General features: G+C 50.8%; 1 protein-coding gene across 1 annotated transcript in view; it reads right to left on the minus strand.

Annotated features, from left to right (window-relative positions):
- Positions 1-3,300: 3,300 nt before the first annotated feature.
- The window catches only part of RSPO4 (R-spondin 4), a 41,772-nt gene continuing 18,074 nt past the window's right edge, over positions 3,301-26,998 (minus strand). The window contains exons 2-5 of the mRNA XM_032143008.2: positions 11,170-11,358; positions 10,396-10,536; positions 7,281-7,466; positions 3,301-3,781 (exon numbers count right to left, since the gene is read on the minus strand). Coding sequence (XP_031998899.1) covers positions 3,672-3,781; positions 7,281-7,466; positions 10,396-10,536; positions 11,170-11,358 — 626 coding nt within the window. The 3' untranslated portion in view covers positions 3,301-3,671. The remainder of the gene's footprint in view (positions 3,782-7,280; positions 7,467-10,395; positions 10,537-11,169; positions 11,359-26,998) is intronic.

The following is a 26,998-nucleotide window of genomic DNA, read 5'->3' on the forward strand; positions in this document are numbered from 1 at the left end:
TCCTTTGGTCTGAGGCAGCCTGTCCCTTGCCCTCGGCTACCCTCCACCCTGCTCCAGTCTTGCTGGGAGAGAACCGTTTCAGAAATGAACTCCTTTACGAGCCTGGCTGCGACCTGTTCCTGGTTGAGTGGCGCCATCCAGTGGTAGGATGTGGGAATGACATGCAGGGCTGTGACGAGGGGTCAGGCAAGGATGAGGATGGAGTGAGTGGGTGGGGGATCTGCAGAGAGGGCCCTAGTGTGGCCCAGTTGGAAGCGGTGACAGGAAGAACCCACCAGGGATTCCTCAGCTCTGGCCAAGGGGTTGTTCTCTCCCTCTGGCATAGCATCCAGAAGGCCAATAGCAGTGGAACCTCCCCCTGGGCTCTGCCCCTCTTTGGCTGTGTGGCCTCACCCTGTTTCTGAGCTTCTCTGTGAACTTCTCCAAGCTTGGCTTGTAAGAAGGGAGTGGGCAATGCCCACCTGACAGCAGAGTCTCCTTCCCAGAGAGGCCCCTCCATCCTCCAGAGAATGCGGGAGAGGCTGGGATTTGAAAGGATTGAAGCTGGCGGGCAGGGAACGTCTGAGATGGAAAGGTTATAGGAGGGGCTTAGGCCCTGAAGAAATTTCATCCTGTAATTTGAAAATATTAAAAAACCGCCACAGCCCCAGCTGAGGACAGAGGACCAGGCCCCCCGAGGAGAAAGAACATGGCCAGGGAATTGCAGTACTGGAAACTTCCACTCTTATGTTGGTCTTTTAGAATTGTGAAAATTAGAACGTTCAGCATCCTGCAACTGGAATCTTAACAGAAAACACTATATAGTGTGTGTGTGTGTGTGTGTGTGTGTGTGTGTGTGTGTGTGTGTTTGTATGGGTACAGTGGCTCATGCCTGTAATCTCAGCACTTTGGGAGGCTGAGGTGGGAGAATCATTTGAGGCCAGGAGTTCAAAACTAGCCTGGGCAACATATTGAGACCCCCATCTCTACAAAAAATAAAAAATTAGCTGGGTGTGGTGGTGTACGCCTGTAGTCCCAGCTACTTAGGAGGCTGAGGCAAGAGGATTGCTTGAGGCCAGGAGTTTGAGGCTGCAGTGAGTTGTGATCATACCACTGCACTCCAACCTGGGTGACAGATCAAGACCCTGCGTCAAAAAAAGAATTTTAAAAATACACAGACATACACACACACATACAGACTAAACTCTATAATCAGATCGTTGAGCCTTGAGGTCAGAATCAGAATTGCAGCTGCAAATCTAGACTCAGCCCTCTGAGCTGGAAGTCATCTGAGAGCCACCTCTCCCCTTAGCTTGTCCTGGAATGAATGTTTGCTTTCACTGCCTGCTCCTAAACTTGTTCGCAATGAATAGATCTGGTGGGAGGGCCCTAAAATCTGAATTTCTAAAAGGCTCTCCAGGGGATTCTGTTGTTGGGTCTTCCAGATTTCGGCAATAGATTTAATTTAGCCATGCTTCCTCTTCATCGCATGGGAAAACTGAGGCCCAGGAAGGGGAAGTGACTTGACCTAGACCCCACTAGATAGCTGGTGACAGGCTGGAGCTCCCACCTGTGCCTCTCAATGCCAAGGCCACTCTCACCAGCAGCCCAGGGTGTTTAGATAGCCCCTTGGGACTGTCAACCTCCTAGGTGCCCCTGGTCCCTGAGACATGCGGTTCGTGAAACTGCGAGGTTCTGGGGCTCGAGGTGTTACCCTCTTCTGCCTCTGGCTGAGTCTGCTTCTTGAGAGTGGCCTGGAGGGGCTGAGGGCCCCTCCTCTTTTATCAGCTCCCCGCAAGCTGAAACCCCACCCCATCCCCAATACACTCTGACCCCTCTCAGCCCCAATCATTCCTGTGAAAACCACTCCACATGTGTTAAATTCTGCTACTCCAAACTCATCAGTACCATGGTTTTGCAACACCCTCTTGATGCTCAAGAAGCATTTGCACGTTTCTTTTCCCTTTATTAAGAAAATTTAAAAAAAAGTTAGGGTCTTGAAACAATAATAACGGAGCATTTCAGAGGCACAAACGTTTACAGAAGAGAAGCTGGTGGCCTGGCCAGGCGAAGGAGCGGGCTCTAGCTGTTCTCAGGGAGGTGAGAGGAGGGAAGTCAGAGAGAGGGTGGGTCTGCGGGTGTCAGGCCAGGGGCTCCCCAGCTGCCAAGTGGAGGGCAGGTCTGAGGGTGGGTGCTCTCTTGGGATCGGGGATATAATATTTCATCACCTAGAGCCTCTCCCCCAGCCTGCTGACCACCTTCCTTCCCCAGGCCCCCCCTGGGCCCCTTGGAGCTCCAACTCTTGCTTCTCCTGCCCATTCCTGTCCCAGTCACGGAGCCCTATGTGTTCAGGCCAACCAGTCACGGCAAATACAAATCCCCTTTCTAAGGATTCCGGGGAGCAGAGCAGGAAGAGGGTGTTATGATGGCAGAAGGACAGGCAGTGAGGACAGACTTGCTTCCAAGCTGGGTCTGACCTGGAGACTCCTCCCAGCTTCATTCCTGCCTAGGGTGAGGGGCGTCACAGCAAAGCACAGACGCTCAAGTCACCGGTGGTGGGTGTGGGCGAGCGCACAGATCTTCCCTTGCTCCCCACCCACAATTCCCTACATTTCCCCCCTCAAGTGACCCCCAAATTCTCCTCTCAGCCGTGAATGTGCTGAGCAGAGCCGTCAGGTAGAAGCAGAGCCTGAAGGCTTCCTGTGTGACCCTGGGCAAGCCCCTTCCTTCTCAGGCCTGTTTCCCCACATGGGCAGGAGGCGCTGAGGTGGGGAACAGAGCTGCTGGATAATCTCAGCTTTCCTTTCCGTTTCAATGGCCTCTTCTGGGCTGGGCAGGTGGATCCCCCAGCAGTGACAGCTCATCTGATCCAGCTTAGAAAAAGGGGCATGGGACCCATGAGAGGGAGGCCTGTGGGGGAGTGCTGATGAGGGTGGCAGGCAGCTTGCAGAGGATGACCTGGCTGGCCCAGGGCTGGCTGCCCAGCCAGAGGCCAGGTCTTGGCCCTCCACGGCCAGCTAGGGGAGGTGTCCAGGCCAGGCCTCTGGAAGCCCTGGAGCCTTGTCCAGCCAGCTCCTCGGGGTGGCTGGTGGCTGAGGGCTGTGGAAATGGCCTCTGGGGACTGTCCAGAGAACCAGGTGCTCACAGCTCAGGGTCCTGGAGCCTCCCCCAGAGCAGAAGCAGGGCCTTCAGGACTCACCCGTGCTGTGCCCCAGCTTTGCCCTCTGGAAACCCTTTCTCTGCAAAGATGGGGTCAGGGAAAGGCCTGGGAAAAGATGTTTTCTTTCTTTAAGTTGTAGATAGAGAGAGCTGCAGGGAGGGCACAGGCTCATGGTCCCTCTTAAAGTGTGTGTGAGAGGGAGAGAAGAGGAGGGAGAGAGAGAAAAGGATGCGGTGAAGGACAGGAAGAAACACAGGAAGAAAGAAAAAGAAAGATAAAAGATAAGTGAGAAAGAAGAGGAAGGAAGGGAAGGAGGGAGGGAGAAAGTAGAGGAGAATGGAGGTGGAAGAAATAAAGGAAATAAGAAAAAGAAAGGGAAGGTAGACTGACAGAAAAATAATAGAAGGGTGGAAAGAAAGAGAGGACAAATGGAGAAGATGGAGGAGAAAGAGTAAGAGGAGAGGAGGAGAAGGAGCAGGAGGAGGTGTGCAGGAGCCGAGGACTAGGACCAGAGAGCCGGGAGAGCCGGCGGTCAGGGCTGTAGGCTGGGCTGGCGCGGCCTCACGTCCAGCCTGTGGTCCAGCTTCTTGTCCTTGCGTGGGCGCCGGTCCTTCCTGCCCTTCTTCTGGCCGGGGCTCCTCTCTGCAATGAGAGCACAGAGCCCGGTGACCAAGGCTGCAGGGCCAGTTAGGTCCTGGGAGCCTCCTCAGTCCTGAAAGACGAGGGTGCCCCACCCACTCCCCAACAACGGGGCTCAGAAGAACATTTGGGCACTGACCTTGCAGTCCTTCATGTTGAGAGTTTGGACCGTGGGCTAAGTTACCCCAAACTGAACCTGTCTCTCTAGTTCTTGAGGGAGTGGCGAGGGCCACTAACTTGCTCAGGGCCTTCTTGTGCTGGACATCTGGCTTGACCAGGCCTGCAGGTTCACCTGGGGCCCCCCAGTCAGCACGTAGGGTGGCCTCATGGGAGTCCCCATAGCTTTCCCCGGCACACTCCTTCCATAGCTGAGCAGGCTCTGTGCTGGACACTGGGCACCTTTCATCTGTGTCCCTGCACCAGCTTCTGCATAACACTGTGGCAACAATACTTGAGCATTTAGCAAGTGCTCGCTGTATGCAGGCTACAGCCCCAAGTGCTTTATGTATATGAAGTTCACAACAGCCAAGAGAGGCAGGTAGGGTCTGAGCCACACCCAGTCCCGTCTTCTCCAATTGTCCTCTCTTTCTCCCCACCCTTCTATCATTTTTCTGTGCCAGTCTACCTTTCCTTTCTTTTTCTTCTTTATTTTATTCCTTCCACCTCCATTCTGGCTGTGCCCGCTGCCCGGGGAGTTCTTCTGAGCAGTTGCTCGTCATTGTTATTGACAGGTGAGAAGACCACAGCATGGTTGGGAGCAAGGCCAGCCCTAAGTTTCTGCTTTACCAAGTGTCTCCACACCCAGGACATTCTCCTACATTGCTTGGGCCCCATTCAGTTCCCTGCAAGGAGCTGTGTGTCCATTTGAACACCATGAACCTGAGGCTCCATGAGTCACTTTCTGAAGGTGCGCAGCAAGGCTGTTAAAGACTCTCCAAGCCTAGCGGCAAGGGGAGGGCAGTTGTATTCCTTGGGTGTCAGCTGTGTGCCTGTCTCCCCAAGAGTCAGGGCTGTGGCTCCAGTCCTGGCTCCTTCCTCTGCAGAGCAGAGTCAAGGAGCTAAGACCAGGCTGCCCACTTTTGGGGCTCCCCATGCCCACTCTAAGCCCTTGGGGAGCACTGAAGCCAACTCCCACTCTGAGCTGTGGAGCTGACTGTGCAAGCCTCAGGTAGGACAGCATCTGGAGATGGGGTGTGGGTGCTGCCTGAGTGGCCCTGCCAGCTCTGAAGTGGGGGTGTGGGGGCCAGTGGCTTTGTGTCCCTACCCCTTCCCTAGGCCTGCTTGACAGCTGCTCATGTACCCATCCAGTCACCCACCCATCCCTCCACCTATTTACCCACCTACCCACTCACCCACCTATTCACCCATCTACTCACCCACCTCCATACCCAATGACCCATCCATCCACCTAGGCACCCACCCATCACCCATCCATCCACCTGTTCACCTACCTACCTACCCACCCATCTAATCATCTATCTACCTACTCACCCACCCACCTACCCTCCCATCTACCCTCCTATCGACCCATCTACCTACCCACTCACCCACCTGTGCATTCAGCCATCCATCCACTCATCCAACAAATTGATCCAATATTTGTTGGATCCACTCATCCAACAAATATTAACTGGATACCCACTATGTGCCAGACTCTGTTAGAGGCACTAGAGAGACAGCTGTGAACACGGCAGATAAAGCCCTTGCCCTCACTGGAGATCACACTCCAGTAAGGAAAACAGACACTGAACAAGCAAATACGAGAATGAGCAGGCTCATTTCAGAAGGGTGCAAGTGCTACCATGTGATATGATGGAAAATGACTCCTGGGAAGCCTCTCTGAGGAGGAGCAGCTGCAGCCAAGACCTGGATGATGCAGGGAGCTACAGTGGGGTTGTTGCGAGGATTAGAGTCATGTTTCACAGCACTGAGCACAGCCAGCACATGGTAGGTTCTTTATGAATGTTTGCTGTTGTTGTGATTATTATTATCCAGGGGAAAAGCTTTCCCCTCATGATCCCCCCAACAGCCATTCACCCCCAGCTCTTGGAGCCATGAGAAGTGCCATGTGGTAGTGAGTGCAGGGGAACTGTCTGCCTCCTGTGTGAGTGCTGCCCTGGCTCTGGGGTCTCTTAGGTTCTCTGGTTCCATCTCAACCTCACTCTGTCCTCACCTGCCCAGCATGACTCCCAAAGGCTCCCATCTCTGCTAGCTGCACTCCCAACCCAAATAGCACAAGTCCTTCTGAAAGAGGAGTGTCCCTGAGTTCAAATCCTGGCTCCACTGTGTCCCACCTGGGTGCCCCGGGTGGCCTGGCTCCAGGTCCCTCATCCTTCATCATGACTTTAGATTCCTGTTTGCATGATGAGTTATGTTTGAATTCTAGGTCCACAGCTCCCTGGCTTTGTGACCCTTAGGTGAGTGACCCAACCTTTCTGGGCCTCAGTCCCCTCATCTGTAAAATGGGGATGATGCTAATAACACCTACCACATAGCATCACTGTGAAGATTACATGACTTAACTATTATAGAGAATTCGGCACAGTGCCCAGTCAACACTGCCAATTCTGCGTAATTACTACTCACCATTCACATCTTACCAAGCACACCCTGTGGCCTCTCTTCTATGTAAATCAGTGGTCCTTAATAGCCCCCCAGAGACATTTTGGAAATACGTGTAGTGGTCTTGAATGCCACAGTGAAGGGGGTTCCTGTGGCATTCAGTGGACGGCAATCGGGATCCAGCATGGGACAGTCCCCCGCAAAGACAAGTTGTCCCCCATTCCATCCAGTTCTCTCACATCGTGCCCCACCCTCATGTAGCTGAAAAGTCTGCTTGTTGGGAGCTGAATTCTGTTTGACTCATGAATGCCAAGTGGTTTCGAACATTTCCATTCACTGAAGATTCTAGGGCACTGCGATTGTGGTGTCAATCAGAGATCAATTGGGTTGGACCTTACTAATCGCTGGTCACTGTTGGGAAATCGCGTCTCTGATGGCGATGTGGCCACACACTTGGGGTGCTGACCATGGCCGCAGTCCTCACTGGGATTGTGCTTCCCTAAGTGTCTGCTGGTATGTTGGGCCAAGCGCTTCCATCATGAAATTTCTTTTCTTTCTCCTCTATATTACAGTTAGGGCACTATACTGATAAAAAAAAAAATTACCTTTGGAATTAGGCTACATTCTCCATGAACTTCATTAAGAATGGTAAAGACGGTATTCCCAAATCCTTCTTATTAAAAGGGGGGTGTTCAGTTTGAGAGGGTTGGGAACTCCTGGCCAGCTCAATTTTCCTAATGTATGTGGGACTGAACCCAGGAAGGAAGGTTCTCCTTTGAAAGGACACCAGGGAAGGTGATGTGTACTCCACATGATGGTATGGCTAACGGTGGCCTTTCAGGCAGTCTCATAGGTACTATTTGTGGGGCAGTGATCTGAGTCCACCCTGTCCCTGTGGGCCTTTCCCACCACAGCCTCGCGTGCCTGTCCTGGGGCTCACCTCCTGGGCAAGGCCTCTGGATGGGACATTTCCTTGACTCAGAAAGCACCTGGCAGGTGGCTGTCGCCTCATGCCCAGCCCGGCCAGCCTCTCGTACCCGGGTCTCCAGGCCCCAAGCCGAGCCGCAGGTCTTTCCGTTGTGTGTGCAGGGGCTCCAGCCGCCCCAGGGACCCAGTTCACACTCCCCTGTGGGGTGAAAGGAGAGACAGACAGACAGACAGGGTCAGCTGGCAGTGAGGGTCCTTCAGATCCGAGGGCAGGGTTTGAGGGGTTCAGTCCTCTGAAGACTGAAGACACCACTTCCACCTGCTAGGAGCAGAGTTATTTATAAGAGCCTGGAATGAGAGCTAAACGAATGCATGCACAGACTAATATGGGCCTGAAGCCAGAGTGGCCGACTGTCTAGCTTTAAAGGGAAGGCTTCCTGGAGGAGGTAATGTATGAGTTAAAGGGAGAGAGGGGAGCTCATCAGGTGAGAAGAAGGAAGCCCATTCCAGGCAGGTGTGCAAAGCCTTGGGAGCCCGGCCCACCATGTTTGGGAGATGGGGCAGCCTGAGTTGGGAGCGAAGTCTTAGGAAGGCGGGGACAGGAGAGGAGGCTGGAAGGTCGCCTGGGAAGCTCTCAGGACCAGGACACAGGTTTTAAACTTGATCATGTGTCTTTGATCAACTTTGGAAGGAGGAAAAAGGAGGCCATGGACATAAAAGTTCTTCATAGGGGGTAATAAAATACATATATATGTATACACACACACACACACACACACACACACACATATATATATATATACTTTGATTATTTTAAAGTCCGTGAGAAGTAGGCACAGAATATGGGTAGCTATGAATACTCCTATTTTGTAGATTTGGACACTGAGACATAGAGCAGGGGTTTGCTAAGGGAATGCAGCAAGAGGCTCACACAGCAGACACAGCAAGCTCAAGATGCAGTGTTGCTAGATGCACACATTTGACAAGTAAAGACTGAGCACCCAGTGCGTGCCAGGCGCTATTCTGGGTGCTAAGGGAGCAGCAGCAGACAAGACAGACCAGGGTCTGCAGGCCTCCTGGAATTCACCATCTGGACGCTGCCGTGATGAGAGAAGCGCAGGCACTGTGGGAGCCCAGAGGCAGCATGGGTTGGGTTGTAGGGGAGGGAACCCCTGGACTGGGTCTTGAAGTGGGGATGGGATGGCAGGGAAGGGGAGCCTAGCCAGGCTCAGGGAGGGACAGGAGGTGCTCCAAGTGAAGGCATAACCCCAGCAGAGTCCCCAGGATGATTTGGCCTGGAACTGGGCAAGCCGGAGAATGAGCTCAAACTGAGGAGGAAAAAAATGATGGGGGTGGAAAGTCTGGCAGATGGGACAGATTGCCCAGGGCCTGGGTGGGCTCCGCCCAAGGGCAGTGGGAGCCACTGAAGGGTCCTGGGAGGAAAAGAAATTGAGCAGACTGTCATTTTGAAATACTCCCTCTGCTGTTGAGTGGAGACTGGGCTGGAGGGACTGAGAGCCGAGGCGGGAGACGGGCAGGAGCTGTGGCCAGAACCCTGGCGATAGGCAGGAGGTGGCGAGAAAGCGGGAAGAGGGGGGCACAGAGGAGAGAAACCAATGGGTGGGCCTGGGGTGGGGAGAAAGGGATGAGCTGGATGGTGTGGGTTTGGGAGCTTTGTGCTGCTTCATTTTCACCCCAAAGTTCTTCCTACCACCCGAAATATTATGCATTTGTTCTCAGGTGTCGCTTCTGTCTCTCCACTGAAATGTCATGTCCATGAGTGCAGAGGCTTTGTCTGTTTTGTTCTCTAACATGTCTCCAGCATCTAGGAAAGTGCCTGGCCATAGCAGATGCTCTAGAAGATATTTTTGGAGTGAATAAATGAACAGATTGGATTGAACATAGGGTGAGGGAGAGAGAAGAGTCAACAGTGATGTCTGCATCTCGTGCATGGCCACCCAGGGATCAGGGAGCTGGTTATTGAAATCCAGAGGAAACCCAGAGGAAGCATTAGGCGGGGGATGGTGGCAATGGGAGTGGAAAGAAGGCACCCAGAGGGCAGTGGAGGTGAGGGTCTGCTGCTCAGGGAGGCTAGAGACACGGAGTCAGGGGCCATCAGCAGCTGGAATGACCATGAATGTGACCCCAGAGGGAATGCATGGGCAGAGATGCACAGTTTAGATGAGAATGCCAAGGAGCAGCCTAGTGCAGGAACGGAAGAGGGCTCACAGGCAGGAGTATGACAAGGAGCTGTCAGGAAATAACCAGAGCAGTAATAACACTGATATTGACATGTACTGAGCATCTACTGTGTGCTGGCTGCTGTACTGAGCACTTTAAATTGTACTAATTCACTTAATCCTCATAACAATTCCTCCCCATGAGGTAGGCTCTATGTTCTATTGTCTTTTTTTTTTTTTTTTAAACGTTTGGAGAAACTGAAGGACACAGAGCTGAGGTGGTTTGCTTAAGATCACTAAAGGGTAAGGTTTAGAGCTAGGATTGGACCCCTATAGGAATAGGCCTGTTCTATTCCAAAATCAGTGCTCAGCCAGGTGTAGTGGCTCATACCTGTACTCTCAGTGCTTTGGGAGGCTGAGGTGGGAAGACTGCTTGAGCCCAGGGGCAGCCTGGGCAACACAGCAAGAGCCTGTCTTTACAAAAACATAAACGCATAGACAGCTGTTGTGGTACATGCCTGTGGTCCCAGTTACTTGGGAGGCTGAGGTGGGAGGATTCTCTGAGCCTAGGAGTTTGAGGCTGCAGTGAGCTATGATCATGCCACTGCACTCCAGCTGGGCAACAGAGTGAGACCCCATCTCAAACAAAACAAGCAAACAAGCAAACAAACAAAAATCAGTGCTCTTCTGCACTCTGCTGATTCCCTTGGCATTAATAACGATGCTAGTGTTGGTTGTAGTAGTAATCATAGTAACGGTGGTTATGTTGGCTCTAGTGTATCACAGTTACTATGTGTAGGTACCCAGTGTACCTGACGCGGTGGTGCTGGGCCTCCCCTCACCATATGGCATTCTACTGTGATTTCTTCCAGGCCCCCTGACACCTCTCACCAAGCCCTCGCTCCAGGGAAGGGGGGGCAGGGGCAGGGCGGGGAGGTCCCCACTCACCCTGGCACTCCCGTGTGTTCTGGTGGGCCAAAGTGCCCGGCGGGCAGGTAGGCAGACACTTCCCCTTGTACAAGTAAAACCGCCTCTTGCACCGGATGCAGAAGTCCTGGCTGAAGCAGCTCTCACAAGTGGCCCCACATTCTGTAATAGAGCCAGGGACACTCCGGGTGAGGGTGACTGCCAAGGATGGGGCCCACTGGGTCTGCCTGAGGTGGGAGGGCCTCTGGGTAGCTCCAGGCTTGGTAGCATTTGGGTCAGGACTCAGTGTCTCCTTTGAAGCCCAGACTTGGCCAAGGTCAAACTGGGCTGCATGTGAAGAGAACTCCCATTCTCATTTGAGGGGAGGCTCAGAGAGAGCGAGTGACTTGCTTGAAGTCACCCGCAAACCAGGGCTGGAGTCAGGACTCCCTGCTTCTTTTTCACCTCAGATATAGTGATAATTTGCCCAAAGTTACAGCAAAAATTAGAGCTTGGAATTAGGACTCCTTTTCCTATTTGAGCTAAGACCAGAGAAGGTGAGTTACATGCCTAAGGCCACACCGCAAACTAGGGTAGAAGTGAAAGTTCCCTGTTCTATTAGTGCTAATTAAGGCTGAGAGCGGACTGACTTGCCTCAGGCTGCAAAGCCAGCCTGGAAGCAGGCAGGTATCTCAGAGTCTGGGCTTAGACATGCACCTACTTGCCCTCTGTCTGTGCTGGGGTGAGAGGGTGGGATCTAGGCCCGTGGTGTCTAGGAGCCCAGCACTAGCATAGAACAAGGGAGAAGCCACGTACTTTTGCACCTGTTGACCTCCTGGCCGCGGACGCCGAAGTACCCAGTGGGACAGTCGTGCAGGCACTTGCCGTACTGGCGGATGCCTTCCCGGCGGATGAACAGGAAGAGCCTCTGCTGGCAGGTGGAACAGCCGTTCTCCTCTGAGCAGATGATACAGCCTGTGCAGTTGCCCCCCAGGCCAGTGCCCACTGCCCACCAGACCAGGGCAGAAGGAGGGGGAAAGGGAGAGAGAGATGGTCAAACCATATATGTGAGCAGCTGAGATGGTCTCATTGGGACAGTAACTGGGCACATGGCCACCCAAACAAAAGACTACATTTCCCAGCTTCCCTTACAACTAGATATGGTCATGTGGCCAAAATCTGGCCAATCAGATGTAAGGTAAAGCAGCATGTGGCACTTCAAGAACGCTGCCTTAAAGGGCAGGGGTGTGCCCCTTGTCATCCCCTTATCCTTTCTATTGGGTGGAATTTGAATGATGGCTGGAGCACAAGCAGCCATTTTAGATCATGAGGTGGAAACTATGTCCTGTGAGGCGGTGGAAAAATCAGATAAAAAGCACCTGGGTCCCTGAGGAAGGCAGAACTGCTGTACCAGCCCTAGCCTGCCTGTGTAGACTGTTACATGAGAGAGAAATCAACATCTATCTTGCTTAAATCACTGTTATTTAGAGTTTTCCATTACTCACAAGCAAACTTAATCTTTACCAAAGTAATGTGAATTTTTGAGTATGTGTGTGTGCACATGCATGAGTGGGGTGGTGTGAGACCCTCACCCTCCTGCTGGGTTCCTGAACAATACTCAACAATACTCCATTTCTCACTGTCATCATCAGCAAGGGCTCCCACCATCATCAGGAACAGCAATGGGAGAAATTTTTTTTAAGGAGAAAATTTTTTGTTACCCCAGAATTGGCACCCAGGAGCCAAATCTGGGGAAAAAGAGGTGGAAAATGCTCTAGAATCTTAAGTGAGCCTTTTCTGGGCTCATAAGGAGGCTCTGTTACCCTGACCATCACCCCAGGACGCTGATTAAGCTGAACACTTGCAGGGAGACTCATGGGAGTTAGGAATTGTCAGCCTGGCCAGGCACAGTGGCTCATGCCTGTAATCCCAGCATTTTGGGAGGCCAAGATGGGAGAATTGCTTGAGTCCAGGAGTTTGAGACCAGCCTGGACAATATGGCGAGACCCTGTCTCTACAAAAAATACAAAAATTAGCTGGGTATGGTGGCACACACCTGTAGTCCCAGCTACTTAGGAGGCTAAGGTGGGAGGATCGCTTGAGCTGGAAAGGCTGCAGTGAGCTGTGTTTGTGCCACTGTACTCTAGTCTGAGAGACAGAGTGAAGCCATGTTTCCAAAAAAGAAGAAAATAAAAAGAAGTGGGCAGCCTAGGGAAGTGAGTTGTGGTGCTGTGATTTTTCCTCTGTTCCCAGCCCTCCCAATGAAGTGAGGAGATGCCAGAGAAACTCACAAAGACAGGGGGTGCCTGCAAGAAGGCGCCAGCATCTCATGCCCTGCTTGGACATAAACTCATGTCCATAGCCCTGCGAATCTGCCCCCTTCCCATTCCTCTTTGAACAGAGAGAGGAGATCAGGAGAGAGAAGGGCAGAGCTGAGGGGGAGAGTGTGGTAGAAGAGCCTGCACATCCTTCCCGGCATGTGTGAAGGGGTTCTCAGTGGTAAGGGGCACCTTGGGAGCAGCCAGGCTTAGGTGGTATTCCTGCTGCCTGGCACAAGAAGGCTGGTTGCTGGAAGGTGCCCCAGCAGTAAGAGGCAGCAGGGGAGACCACTGGGAGTAAGAGGTGGGGGAGAGTCAGAAAATGACCAGGTGTCACTAAGTGAAAGGAAAGGATAGGGCAGCTTTTGAGAGGCAGCAGATGGAACAGTAAATGGTTTCATGTTTATATGTCATTAGGGTCAGACCGGTTAATAATCTGGTTATACGCCTTGATTCACCTGAGCCCCAAGACCACCCGGCAGGAAACATTCTTGGCTCTCCAGCTCCCAGATGCTCCCCTCTTCCTATTGGTGCCCCATCTCCCTTTTAGAGGAATTCTCCATTGTGCGAAGTCCTGATGAGGAACACATCCTGGCACCTTGCCCCTGGAACAGAAACCAAAAGAGTTCTGGCCCTTCTTTAAGTTGGCAGCAGGTGACAGCTAACGAAAGCCCGGCCAGATACACATTCTGGTGACTCCAGTCCTGGGAGTGGGACACGAGAGTGAGGGTCACACAGAAATGGTGTTCATGGTGGAGGCAGGGAAGGCTCTCTGCCCAGCCCTGGCTGAGGCTTTTCTCTCTCCCTTCCATCCCTCAGTCCCTCTGTTCCTTCCTCCCTGCTCCAGTTCTTGGATGAGTACTGCTACTTCCCCAATCCTCACCTTCTGTTCCTTAGATTCAATGAGGCCCCATATCCTGCCGATAACCCTATTTCTGTTGCTTAAAACTCAGGAAACTGACTGATCCAGGGTCATATGGAAGTACACAGTAACTAGTCATATGGAAGTACACAGTAACTAATGTGTACCCTGGGATCCTGTTCCCATGCAAAGTTGGCATTGCCCTCAATTTTCTCGCCCTGGGATAAGAAACTGCAACAGGAGAGCAGAATAAAGATTTTTGTGCTTCTGGAGCTGGTCCCTCTGGCAGGGACCTGAGGGCAGAGAGCAAGTGTGATGTTGTAAGGGGGATTCCCAGAGCCAGAGAAATAAGAACATCCACTGAGAATTTAGCAGAGTCCAGACTTCTCACTCAGCAAAAGATTCAGATTCTGATACTACCAAGAGCTGGCAAGAATGAGAGGAAACCTTCACCTTTTCACCTTAGATAGGAGCGTAAACTTCGGGGAAAAATCTAGCGGTACCTAATAAATTTGGAGATGTCCCTTTTCTTTTTGTGTTAAAAAGTTTTTTGTTTGTTTTTTGTTGTTGTTTTTTTAAGACAGGATCTGGATCTGTCACCCAGGCTCCAATGCAGTGGCATGATCCTAGCTCACTGTAGCCTCAAACTCCTGGGCTCAAGCAATCCTCCTGCCTCAGCCTCCTAGGTAGCTGGGACTACAGGCATGTGCCACCACACCCAGATAATTTAAAAACTTTTTTTGGACAGATGCTCTCTCTGTGTTTCCCAGGCTGGTCTTGAACTCTGGCCTCAAGTGATCTTCCTGCCTCAGGGTCCCAAAGTGTTGGGATTATAGGCGTGAGCCACCACAACTGGCCTGATGTCTCTTTTCTAAATGTAACAATTTAGCTTCTGGTGTATACCCTAGAGCAGCAGTTCTCAAACTCTGGCACACAACAGCAGCTCCTAAAGAGCTTGTTGGGGTACAGGTCCCTGGTTCCACCCCTGGTACGTCTGATTCAGTGGGTCTGAGAATTTGTATTTCTAACAGGTTCCCAGGTGATGCTGATGCTGCTGGTCCAGGAACCACGCTCTCAGAACCACTGACCTGGAGAAACCCTTGTATATGTGCAGAAAGAGACAAAGATATTTATTGCAGCATTATTTAATAGCAAACAACTGCAAAAAGCTAACCCTCTGCCAAAGGAATAGATAAATACATTGTGGTATATTCATACACCACAGCCAGATACCACATACACAACCCAGCCATGATAAATGACTGAGGTAGCTACAGTTATCATTGTGGACACAGCTCAAAGACGGGGCTGAGAGGAAGAAAGCAAGGTGCACGATGAATCATATAGTAAGAGCCATTTATATAAAGTTCAAGGACCTGCAAAGCAATATTTTGTAGCATTTGTGACTTGTAAATATGTATTCAGAGCAGAAGACATGAGACTAACCAACACTGAATTCAGGATCGTGGCACACAAATGTTTATTATATTATTTTGAATTCTTGACTTTAGGTTTGAAATAGTTCACCCTAAAAATACATAAAGAACAAAATAATTTAGCCTCTACCGTGTCCTGGGGCAGGAGGAGGCCTACATTCTTTCTTCTCCTTCTCCACTAGCTCCCCTCCCAAGCCCTGTCCCATCCTCAAGCTGAGGTCTTGAGCAGGGGAATGTGACAAATTCTGAAGATGCGGGACCCGAGTTCCAAGAGCAGTGGAGACTCGTGCCTCTGCACACTTTGTTAGTCGTCCCCCTCGTCCACTCTCCCCTCATCCTCAGTAGTGGAATCCTGATTTTTATTTTATTTTTTGAGGCAAGGTCTTGCTCTGTCCCCCAGGCTGAAGTGCAGTGGTGCGACCTTGGCTCACTGCAGCCTAGATTTCCCGGGCTCAAGCAATCCTCCCTCCTCAGCCTCCCTAGTAGCTGGGACTACAGGCATGCACCACCATGCCCAGCTAATTTGTGTATTTTTTTTGCGGAGAAACCGTTTCGCCATGTTTCCCAGGCTGGTCTAAAACTCCTGGGCTCAAGCAATCCTCCTGTCTCAGACTCCCAAAGTGCTAGGATTACAGATCTGAGCCACAGCGCCCGGCCGGAACCCTGATATTAAGCAGAGTTTATGTCCTCTAAGACTACATTTCCCAGGCCCTTTGCGGCTATATGTGGTCATGTGCTTATGCCCTGACCAATGGGATGTGAGCGGGCATGCCCTGTGCAGCCCCTTAGGAAACGCTGGCGCTGTTCTCCTCCCATTTTCCCTTCCGCCTGCAGGACTGCAGGCTTGAGAGTGGAGCCATGGCAGATCCGGGAGGCAGAGGGATCTTATAGAAAGACAGCTTGGCGCGGCTGTATTAACCCAGGACTGCCCAACGCCGAGATTCTTTCCTGGGGGAGGGAGGAAAGCATTGCCCATCTTGTTTAGGTCACTGGGCCTTTCTGACGCACACATTGACTGATAATTTCAGGTCTTCCGCCACGCAAGGCAGCAGAGAGTCATATCAGTGGAGACCAAGGTGCTCTGCGCTGTGCCTCACCACTGTGTAAGCCCACTGGACGTGAGATGCGACCCCACTATCAAAGAGCAAGGGGACCCTCAGTTGACTTGCGGTGATCTCTACCACCTGGCAGAATAGGACTTCCAATTACAAATTAATTTAAATTATAGAAAAACAAAGTAGCATTTCCTGCAAAACGAATCTGTAGACAGAGACTCACACCCTGACATGGTGGTGCTGCCCATTTTGCAGCTGAGAAAAACCGAGAATCAAGGAGGTGAAACGACATGTCCAGGGTCACACAGAATCAGCAGGGGTGGACCCACATCACTCTGCCCCACGCTGCCCTCTTAGAGCATCTGTCCAGGGCCTCCTGTGTCAGGCAGAGGCTGGGGCCATGGGGGTGAGCCACGAATGGCCTCTACCCCTATAGGACAAACAGCCTGGTGGGAGGAATTGAAGCCCACAGAAGTGACGGCAAAGCAGGATGAGATAAGCGGTCAAGATGGAGACAAAGCAAAGCGCTTACCACTCTTAGAAGAGCTTAGAGGTCACTCAGCACAACTCCTACAGTTTCACTGGGGACACTGAGGCCAGAAGGGGTGGAGCTTTCCCCAAAGTCAGGCAGCCAACTGCAAAGAAGCCTCGGTCCTCAGTTAGAGTTATAATACTATTTGTTTTCTGTTTGTTTTATTTGTTTGTTTGTTTTTGAGATGGAGCCTCACTCTGTTGCCCAGACTGGAGTGTAGTGGTGCGATCTCAGCTCACTGCAGACTCCATCTCCCAGGTTCAAATGATTCTCATGCCTCAGTCTCCCGAGCAGCTGGGATTACAGGCACCCCCACCTAGCCCAGCTAAATTTTTTTGTATTTTTAGTAGAGACGGGGTTTCGCCATGTTGGCCAGGCTGGTCTCGACCTCCTGACCTCAAAAAGCTACAGTATATGCTGAAGGCCAAAGAACCCAACAAAGACCCTCCCAGGCCTCGGAGAGTGTTGGCCCACAGGATGGTGCTTAGCATCCTTCAACACCCCGGTCTTTGAAGGGTAGTGGCTGTTTCTGGCCTCATCCTCGACCCTGGCAGTTGGCTAGGATGCCTTCTTGTGCCTCTATGTTGTAATGGCACCTGTTGCTTTTTGACTTCTGATAGCCTGTCTGTTGTTTCATTATGTCTCTGTAACTCATTAGAAAAAGCAGTGCTATTGCCTCTCTCTACCCCCTACCCTAAAGTCATGGGTGTAGGCACTTGAATGTTCACTTTGTGAATCATCAGTGATGACAAGAGTCTGTACAGTGCTGCTCTAGAAAGATCCAAACTTGATGGTTCTTAAACTTGACTGTGCATAACAATCTCCAGAGAGGCTTGTAAAGTGTCTGCTTTGGGCCAGGAATGTGCACTTTAACAAGTCCAAAATAAATGTAACAGAATTTTGGAAGTGTCTTCCCTGTTCACAGTTTCCTTTCCCTGAGAACTGGCCCCAGTAATCCTGTTTGTAGGGCATGAGTCTGACCCTAGCCAATGGCTGTCTCTTCTAGGATGGGCCAATTAGACCATCTCTCTTTGAGCTGATGGACAATGGTCTGGGCTGGCCTTGACCTAAGGCTATCTGCAGGTGGGAGGGTAGCCTGTTCCGATGCACATGTGTGAGAAGACTTGGTGGGCACTAGCTAACAGAGGCCCCGCTCCTCTGCACTCTCTGGCATTGAGGTTCGTGTGCTGCCATATCCACCCAGATGCACTTAACCTGGGCTTGGCCAATCAGAGCATCAGGTCCCCTTGACTACAGTGGTTGTAGGTTCAGACATAGGCTCGCATCCCCACAAGAGCTAGTCTTGGGGTTTTTGCTGAGGTCAATGGATGTGTGTGGAGATGTGTGTGCTTTCCTTTCCTCTCTTTGGATCTAGGAGGATATAGATCAGAGCTGGTGGGTGCCACATGAGGGAAGAGCCTCTGGAGAATGGAGGCCACACAGCAGAAACAGAGCCAAGAGACACAGACAAAGACCAAAAAGAGTCATCTGTGCATGTGGATCCACCCTGGGGATCAGTAAATTCTCTTCTTTTCTCAAGTCACATTGAGTTAGGTTTTCTGTCACTTGCAACCAGATGATTCCCGATTAATACAGAAGTAGAGAGAGAAAAATAAATCAGATGCAGAGAGAGAAGCGGCAATCAGAACCTCATGGGCTCCTTAAGACAGAAAGAATTTCTGACTGCCTCCCAGTCCTTCCCAAAGCTTGGCTTGTCCCATAGCTCCAAATAAAGTGACTTTTTCACTTGAGCTAGTTTTCTTCTGTCAAATTACAATAAAAATGGATGTAGCTCACTAGACAGCGAACAGATCATGGTGGAGCAGCGCTGCTTTGACGTGGATGAGGAACCTGGAGCACCACCTACCCAACCTGATCACCCTGGCGCTCCAGGGGACACTGAGGTTCCAGGGAGCATGCTTTGAAACCCCTGGGTCCTTCTACACATCTTGGCCTCTGTCTCTGTCCTCTCCCAGCTGAGATGCACATTTTAAAAGCATTTAAGCTCTAATTGCAACCTCCCCAAGTTTTCTTGGGACATCACAGTGGATGGCAGGCACCTCATGTAATTTCCATTAACAACTGTCTCCCATAATCAAGACCATCCTCCCTCAGTCAAAACACCAGTGGGCCACAAAAGCATGGCCCCGTGTTGCTCCAGCAGCTGGAGAGGCTTAGAATGAAATCTGAGTCACTCCATGTTTCCCCAAGCACCCGAGGGATGAGTCCAGACTTGGATGTCCATTTTATGGAGAATGAGAGTGGAATCAAGCACACCAGATTTGACGGTTTGCAAAGTAATAAAGGCTTATGACAACTCTGAATGCATGCATTAACCCAGGGTTGAGTGATCCATTCATTCATTCATTGACCCATTCATTCAAAGATTAATGAGCCCATATTCTGGGTAAGGTCCAGTGCTAGGACTCAATGGTTATGAGCTTTGGGGGAGTTGTGTGACCTTGGACAAGGTACTTTACCTCTACAAGCCTCAGTTTTTCCAGCTGTAAATGGGGATAATAATGCTTATCTTGCAGGGCTGATGTGATTAAAGGAGATGGTACTTGAAAAACTGTTAGCTCAGACCACCTGCAGCAGGCATCTGATAAACTGAAGCTACCATTATTATATTGAGAATGATGCGTTTTCTGCCCTCAAGGGACTTAAAAATCTAAAGATGTGTAATGATGCAGGTTCCCAGGTTGATATCCTGGCCCCATCACTCATTGAACGAGTTCCCTCCTCTCTGTGGGCCTCAGTTTCCCCATCTGAAAAACTGTGGCAGCAATTCCTACCTCCACGTGATTTGTTATGAGGGATGTGCAAACCAGCAAGCGCTGGCACATAGCAGGTGCTCCTCTGTAAACCTAGGTTCCCTCCCTGTTCCCTCACCATCATGACACACAGTGGGACTGTCAACCAACATCTGGACACTTCTCTTCTTTCCCAGGTGAGCAAACAGAAGCCAGAGATGTTGGTGAGGTTGGAAGGAGGCCATCAGGGTCCAGGGACATGGTCTTTTGCCCTCTGGATGGTGAAGTGCTCAGGGCAGAGATATTAGCCAGCAGCTTTGGTCCTAGGTGAAGGGCAGGTTTATTCTTCCTTTTGGGAACAGGGAATAACCTGTGCCCTTCAAATAAGGGTCCCTAAGCTCAGGGCCACCCACATCCTGAGAACTGCCCCAAGCACCTTGTTTCAACAGGAGTCAACGGCTCAACATGTGCAAGTGATCGCTGTATTTTTTTTTCCATTTCAGGGTTTTGAGTGAATTTAGGATCATCTCTGCCATATCATGCCTTCCATCTGCCTTCACTCTGCAGAACTTCCCTGAGGGGGTCAAAAAGTGCAGTGTGACATCTGGGACCCTGAAAATGTCATGTTCTCCTAGGCAAGCTCGTCTCCTCAGCAGCCCAGTGAATCTGTCATTGAAATTTCCTTAATACCCAAGCCAGAAACCCTAGCCCCATACATTTTTTTTTTTTTTAAAAACAAGACTAATTTGGATAGATTTCTAGCATTTAAAAAATCAAGAGATTTCACATTAAAAAGCTGGAATTTGAACCTCTCTAGAAAAAGTCAGAACATCTGCCAACACTGGGTCTGCTGTCGCAGGGCAGTGAGTGGTTAGAGTTACATAAATAAGGCATATGCTCCCCAGGTTACTGCAGACCCTACCCCTCCCTATTGTATTCCAGATACTGAGGGCAAAGGTCAGCTGCCCTATGTTATCATCCTTGAGCTACATCTTAACACCCACTTCACTCACTCACAATAGAAAACAATGTAGAGCAGGGGTTCTCAAACTTGAGCATGCATCAGATTCACCCAGAGGGCCTGTTAAAAACACAGGCTGCTGGGCCTTACCCTAGAGTTGCTGATTCATTAGGTCTGGGCAGGGCCTGAGAATCCGCATTGCTAACAGGTTACCAGGTGATGCTGACCTTTGCTGGTCCTGGGCCCACACTTTGAGAACTACTAGTGTGGAACAGGGTTAAGAGCCAGACTGGTTGGATTGAAATTTCAGCTCTGCCCCTTACCCTTGCCATGTGACCTTGAACCAGTGCCTTAACCTCACTGTGCTTCAGTTTTCTCATCTGTAAAACAAGAATCCTCCTGGCTGACCTCACAGGTGTGCTGTGGGGGCCTGGGCAGGGCTGACAGTCAAGCAGGTCTCCATGACATCACTGTTACTACCATTATTATCACCACCTGCCCTGCCTGTGTTGGCATTTGTGATCCTGGAACTGCTTTGACAATCAGTGCAGAGCTTTTGGTTTTGATGCCAACATTTTTGGGGGTAGAGTTTCTTCATAATTGGGGTGTGCCCGGGGAAGTGTGTCTTGCATGAGAACATTGTGTCATGGTGAACTAAGAATTTAATACAGCTGTCTTGGAGGACTCGCCGGGGCCAAGAAGGATGGGGAAGGAGAGAAAGACACCACTGCCCCTGCTGAGGTCCCTGCTCTGTCCTTGGGAAGGACCCAGAACCATGCAGGAGGGCCCCACACAGACAGTGCTGGGCAGCGCATCCTCCGATGCCCGCCTGGCAGTGCAGGACGCATGTCACTGATGAGCAAGGGAAATAAACAACATCTGGGCACCTGCCTGCCCACTCAGGCCTCCACATATGGGAGGCAGTCGCCACCGCTGGAGGCTTGCTCAGAAGATCCCCCAGCACATTTCTGCCTGGGGGTAGATTGCACCATCCCTAGCAAGGGGGTGGGCCCTGGAGATGACTCCCAGCTTAGAGACTCCCTGGGATCAGGGCTAGAGGTCGCTAGCCTACTGGACCCTTCTCAGCAGTCAGGAGGTGGGGGGACCAGCAGGGCAGAACATTCAGCAGAATGTTGAGGTTGCCTTGGCTTTGGGGCCTGACAAACCACCACTTCCTAGCTGGGTGATATTGGGCAAGTGGCTTTACCATTCTGAGCCTTGGTCTTCTCTTCTGTAAAATGGGGACGATAGTAGCAACCACCTTCCAGGCAGTTGTGGGGATGCCATGAACTCATCTGCGCAAAGTGCTTAGGACAGCTCACGGCAGATGAATGAGCACTCCGTTACTACTTGATTCATGAGAGATGCTCCTTGAGAGCTGGGCCCAGCTTGGCTTGCTCACTTTTAAATCCCCACGGCCCTGCACATTGTAGGTGCCCACTGACTACCCATTTGTGATTATACCCATTATGCCCATTCATTATTTCTTAAATGAATGCATGAACGGTAGCTCAATAAAGGTTCTCAAAAACTGCTCTCAGGGGGCTCACAGCCTATTTGGGAGGACCAGACCCATACAAACGTGGAGAAAGCCGATGACCTCCACCCAGCAGGGCTCAGAGCCAAGTGAAGGACCCAGGCGGGGTGGGAGGGAGAGTCCAGAGACTGCAGACATCAGGGGTGGTTTTCTAGGGAGGTAGATGTGGGGACAGAAGCTGAGGCCAGGGGCAGGACTAGTTTGTGTAGATGGAGGAAATGTTTCTAAGAGAGGTGAGTACAAGATGATATTGTATTCATTTGGTAGAAAGGGCAGGGCTTGAGCAAGGAGCAGATGGCAAATCCCTGCTAAGGTGCCAATACAGGACACCTAAGGGGCTAATGGATAAGAGCCTCAAAATACAGTAAGAATAAGCACACATCCAAAATGGAAACTTTTCATCCTTTGCCCTCCAAACCTGCTTCTCCTGTCCATTTTAGTCAATGGCTACTCCACTCAGGGCCAAAGACTTCAGTGGCATCCTTGTCTCTTCTCTCTCTCTCATATCCTACTATTGGCCCATCAGGAATCCAGTCAGTTCTACTTCTGAAATATGTCCGGGAATACTTCTCTCCACCTTCCCTACCCCCACCCCCTTCCCTGCTCCTGCCCTCTTTCCCCACCACTCACCTTCTCTGGCCATGCTGGCCTCATCCTCCATGTTCCCCATCTGCCAAGACCACTGCCACCACAGGACCTTTGCACTTGCTCTTCCTTTTGTCTGGAATGCCCTTCCCACATTCACCCACAAGGCTCCCTCCCTCAGATGTCTCCTTGTGGAGACAAGAGTGATTCCTTCTTAGATGCTAATCTGCCACGTTGACTCCTGACTAACCCTGAGTCCAGTAATGCCTCCAAGATGTCTAGCTGAAGCATTACTCTCTATGTAGAAACACTTATTTGCTGCGGGTTTCACTGTTCCTCCAAAACAAACCTTGATGCTGCTGCAGGAATCATAGGCTACGACACCCATAGCACAGTGTCAGTCACCTGTGCACTCCTCTCAGAGCAAACAGACCTTTCTCCCAAAGATATATAAGCCCTGGGTGTGGGGAGTTACAGCTTGGAGATCTACCTATCTTGAGGCTGCCCAAGATCTTGCTCTGTTCATAAGCTCCCCAACTAATAACGCTTTACCAACAAATTGGAATTGTCTGCCTCATTCTTTGGTTTCTCAGCTCCTTCTGCATTTGGAGTCGCTTTACGTATATGGCCGTTTCATAGAACACCCCTTCCCTGTGATCCCCCCAGACCTCCTGCCTGCAGCAGCACCACACCCACACTCCATTTCTCTCCCACGTCGCTATGTTCTTCATGCCATTTATTCCCACCTGATAGGTTCTAAATTTGGCAAGTGCTGTTGTCTCTTTCCCACCAGTGAAAGATGAGTTCTAGGAAGGCAGGGATGAGCCATGGCACACTGGACCAACTATGCAGCACCTGCCTTCTCACTTAACCAATTCTTTCTTTTATAGCTGCTTACCATTCCACATAGAGGGGCTGCAAAACTCATTTAGGTGCTATTGTCACACCCATTTCAGAGAGGAGGAAACTGAGGTTCAGGGCAATGGTGCTGCTTGCCCGAGGTCACTTAATAAGTGGAGCAGATATCCAAACCCAGGCAGTGTGACTCTGAACCTGAGGGTTATCCTCAGGTTGCCACACTGCAGCCTGGCTACTCAACATATCCCTGTGCGCCTCCTCAGTCCTTCATGCAGAGTCCCTTACCTACTGAGGCCTTGCTAAGTTCTCAGTGCTGTGCTGAGACCTTCTTCAGTGTCCACTTGACCTCATCTGAGACAGGAAATTGGCCAAATGGTGGCAGTGCAGGCTGCCCCAGGACTGACCCTGCCTCCTCCGCATTCCTCATCCATCCTCCCCTTACCCCCAGTAGAGAGTGAGCAGATCAATAGGTGTGTGTTCAATCAAGGGATGAAATGCCCACTCCATCTCTCAAATTCTCCAGGAGCGAGTCTCGCCTCTCGACTGGGGCTTGGGGAGGATGCAGAAAAATTACCTGCTAAGTTGCAGCCTCTGCTGGACATTCTGGCCAGAATCCTTTTTAGACACTGACCTATATGGGCTGGTTGCAGGGGTGGAGAGGGTGGTGGTAAAACCGGGGTTCAAACTCACATTTGTTGATTTCATGGCCAGTAGTGATCTCAGATTTCAACCCCCATCAGAATCACCTGAGGCTGCTTATTAAAAACAAGAGGTGCTGTCGCCTCTCGACACATGCGGTTGTTTTAACGCTTGTGGTGTGCCCAGGGTTGTACGTGCATGAACTCAGAGATCTTCAAAAACTGTCCTGTGAGATCAGCCAGGGCTTCTCAAACTGTAACATGCACACAAAGGGATTTAACTCAGGGATCTTGGGTTAAAATGTAGATTTTGATGCTAAAGTTCTGGAATGGGGCCAGAGGTGCTGGCCCGAGAACTCACTTTAAGAAGCGAGGAGGGAGATGCTGTTATCATTCCTCATTTTATGGTTCAGGAAGTGAAGGCTCAAAGACCAACAATTATAAGTGGTGGCGTTAGATTTAAACCCACAGCTGATGAAACCCCAGACTCATTCTACTGTGTCACACTGCCTTACCCTGTTGGTCTGATGATGAACGTGGAGGGGGACAATGGGAGTGATACTCAAAAGGGGCAACCTGGCCAGGCACAGTGGCTCATGCCTGTAATCCCAGCACTTTGGGAGGCTGAGGCAGGTAGATCATAGGAGGCCCGGAGTTCGAGACCAGCCTGGCCAACACGGCAAAACCCCGTCTCTACTAAAAATACAAAAATTAGCTGGGTGTGGTGGTGCACACCTGTAATCCCAGCTACTCAGGAGGCTGAGGCATGAGAATCGCTTGAATACAGGAGGCAGAGTTTGAATGAGCCAAGATTGCACCACTGCACTCCAGCCTGGGTGACACAGTGAGATACTGTCTCAAAAAAGGTAAGATAAAATAAATAAAATAAAATATCAAACGGGCAACCTGACTCCTTTCGCCACTCATAAGAGGGGCATTTCCCCAAGCAGCCTGAGTTGGGGACTGTCCCTGCCAGGCCCAGCATGGCAGAAAAAGGAGGGGCTGGGTTCATGTGTGCCTGACATGTGTGTGTTTGGGGGACAGGGGCAGGTGTGTGCTGACACATGAGACCCCTGTCTAAGGGATTTGCCTGCCCCCAGGTTAAAGCATAGAGAAGGCCCGAGCCCCTGCCCCATGCTGGTCCTGCAGGGCTCGGCTGGGGCCCAAATCAGGGGTTGACACAGTGAGAACAGGCTGCTGGTGCCTGGCATCCCCCGCTTCCCACCCCACATCAACCAAATCTCTGCTTCCCCATCCTCATGGACCCGCCCTGGCCCACATCTATTCTGCCCTCCATTAGGTACTCATTAAAGAGAAGTTACATTTGTGTTTCTGGTGGGAGCCCTGGGGGTGCTGAGCAGCCCAGAGCAACCACTAGTGACCTTCAGAAAAATCATATTGAAGAAAGAAGGGTTGTTTTTGGATTCCTCATCATTCAGCAAGCTGTGCTGGGAGTAGAGCAGCCAGCTGAGTTCGGGACCGGGGCAGAGAGTCTACCCTCCAGCTGGCTTCCCCAGACCCATCGGCCCAGAGCTAGTGCCCTGTTAGCCATGAACACAGAACTGTCACAAAGCTGTCCTGAGCATGAAACTGTTACCAACCAATCTGTCTATGGAGTTGTTACAAAACTGTCTTGTGTGTGAAGGTGTCACAATGTTGTCAAGTATGTGACCTTGTATAAGAAATTGTCCTGCAATTGCCCTATAGGTAAAGCTGCCATGAAGTTGTCAAGTACATGCAGTTGCCACTCATTTGAAAAACTATTGGGAAAGAGTTTCTTTTCTTTTCATGTATGAGGGACAGGTTTGCTGTATGTGTGACCTTGAACAAGTTGCTGACAGGCACTGTGCTTGGCTGCTGCTTCTGTAATAACAGCGCCTGACACACAGTAGGTGCTCAATGAATACTTGCCGAATGTCTCCTCAGGGCTGCAAAGTAAACTCAGATAGGTTCTGGTTCTTTCAGGTGCTGGCTTTGTCCCGTAGTGGGCTGGTCTGTTGTGACCTCCGGTAGGTCTGTTGCCTCTCGCATCCTCTCTGAGCCTACTTTGGTTGTTGTAAAGTGCCCTGAGGCCTGTGTATGACATGCCAAGCAATACTGGGGACAATAAATGCTGGTTGCTAATTCCCTCTCCGTCTTGTGGGGGGTTTATGATTCCTCAGGGCTCCTCATGGTAGCAGAGTGGCCTCTCGTGGCTCTTTGGGAGGCTGTGGAAGCTTCAGCTTTGGCTGACTAGGACGTTTGCTGTGGTTAGGACTCTGGCAGGACACCTCCAGCCAATCAGGATGCTCAGTGTCACAGGGATTGGGGGCAATGCCCACCGTTACAAACCCAGGAGGCCTCCTCTGGGGAGGATGTGAGCTCCAGGATTCCAGGACGGGTGGGAGGAAACCTTCTAAGGGGAGCTGAAAGCTCATGATTCCTAAGATGAGCCCGAGTGAGAAAGTACCAGGTTTTGAAGTTCGTTCTACAAATGACCTTCTTCACTTTTTTGTGTTGAAGTCCTGCAATCAACAGAGCTCAGGGCTAGGAATTAGGACCTTTGCTCCTGTCCCACCTTGGACTCAGACTCATTGTATGACCTTTGGCAGAGCACCTCGTTGCCCCCTGCCTCAGTTTTCCTATTGGAGAAACAGAGGATTGGTCTTGATAAAGAACTTTTGAACTTTTTCTTAGCCAAGGGAGCCTTCTTTTTTCCAAAATGAAATGTGAAATGAGAGATCGATTCCTAAAATGAATGAGTTGAGCTGCTTTGGCTGAGGCCAGGATGGGGTTGAGGGTGAGCATCTCGAGCTGTCTTTTTGGTTTCCTTTGCCTACTTCTACAGGCAGCCTCTGAGAGCTTGGATACTCCCTAAGGACCCTTTGAGCCCCAGAATTCCACAGTGCTAATGGCTGTAAGGAAGGTGATGTAATTTTGTGGGACTCTGGAGCCTGGGTTCATTCCCACACTAGCTTCTCTGAGCATTAGTTTTCCCATCTGTAAATTGGGATAATGACTATGCTTACATGTTGTTGTGACAGTGTAGTAAGCCCGTTTTGTGTGTGGCATGCCAAAACAGGGTTTGGCTGACATGGGGTGCACAGCAATGCGGGAGCTACTAGCAGTTG

This window comes from Hylobates moloch, unplaced genomic scaffold, assembly GCF_009828535.3.
Source record: "Hylobates moloch isolate HMO894 unplaced genomic scaffold, HMol_V3 SCAFFOLD_21, whole genome shotgun sequence".
Lineage (NCBI taxonomy): Eukaryota > Metazoa > Chordata > Mammalia > Primates > Hylobatidae > Hylobates > Hylobates moloch.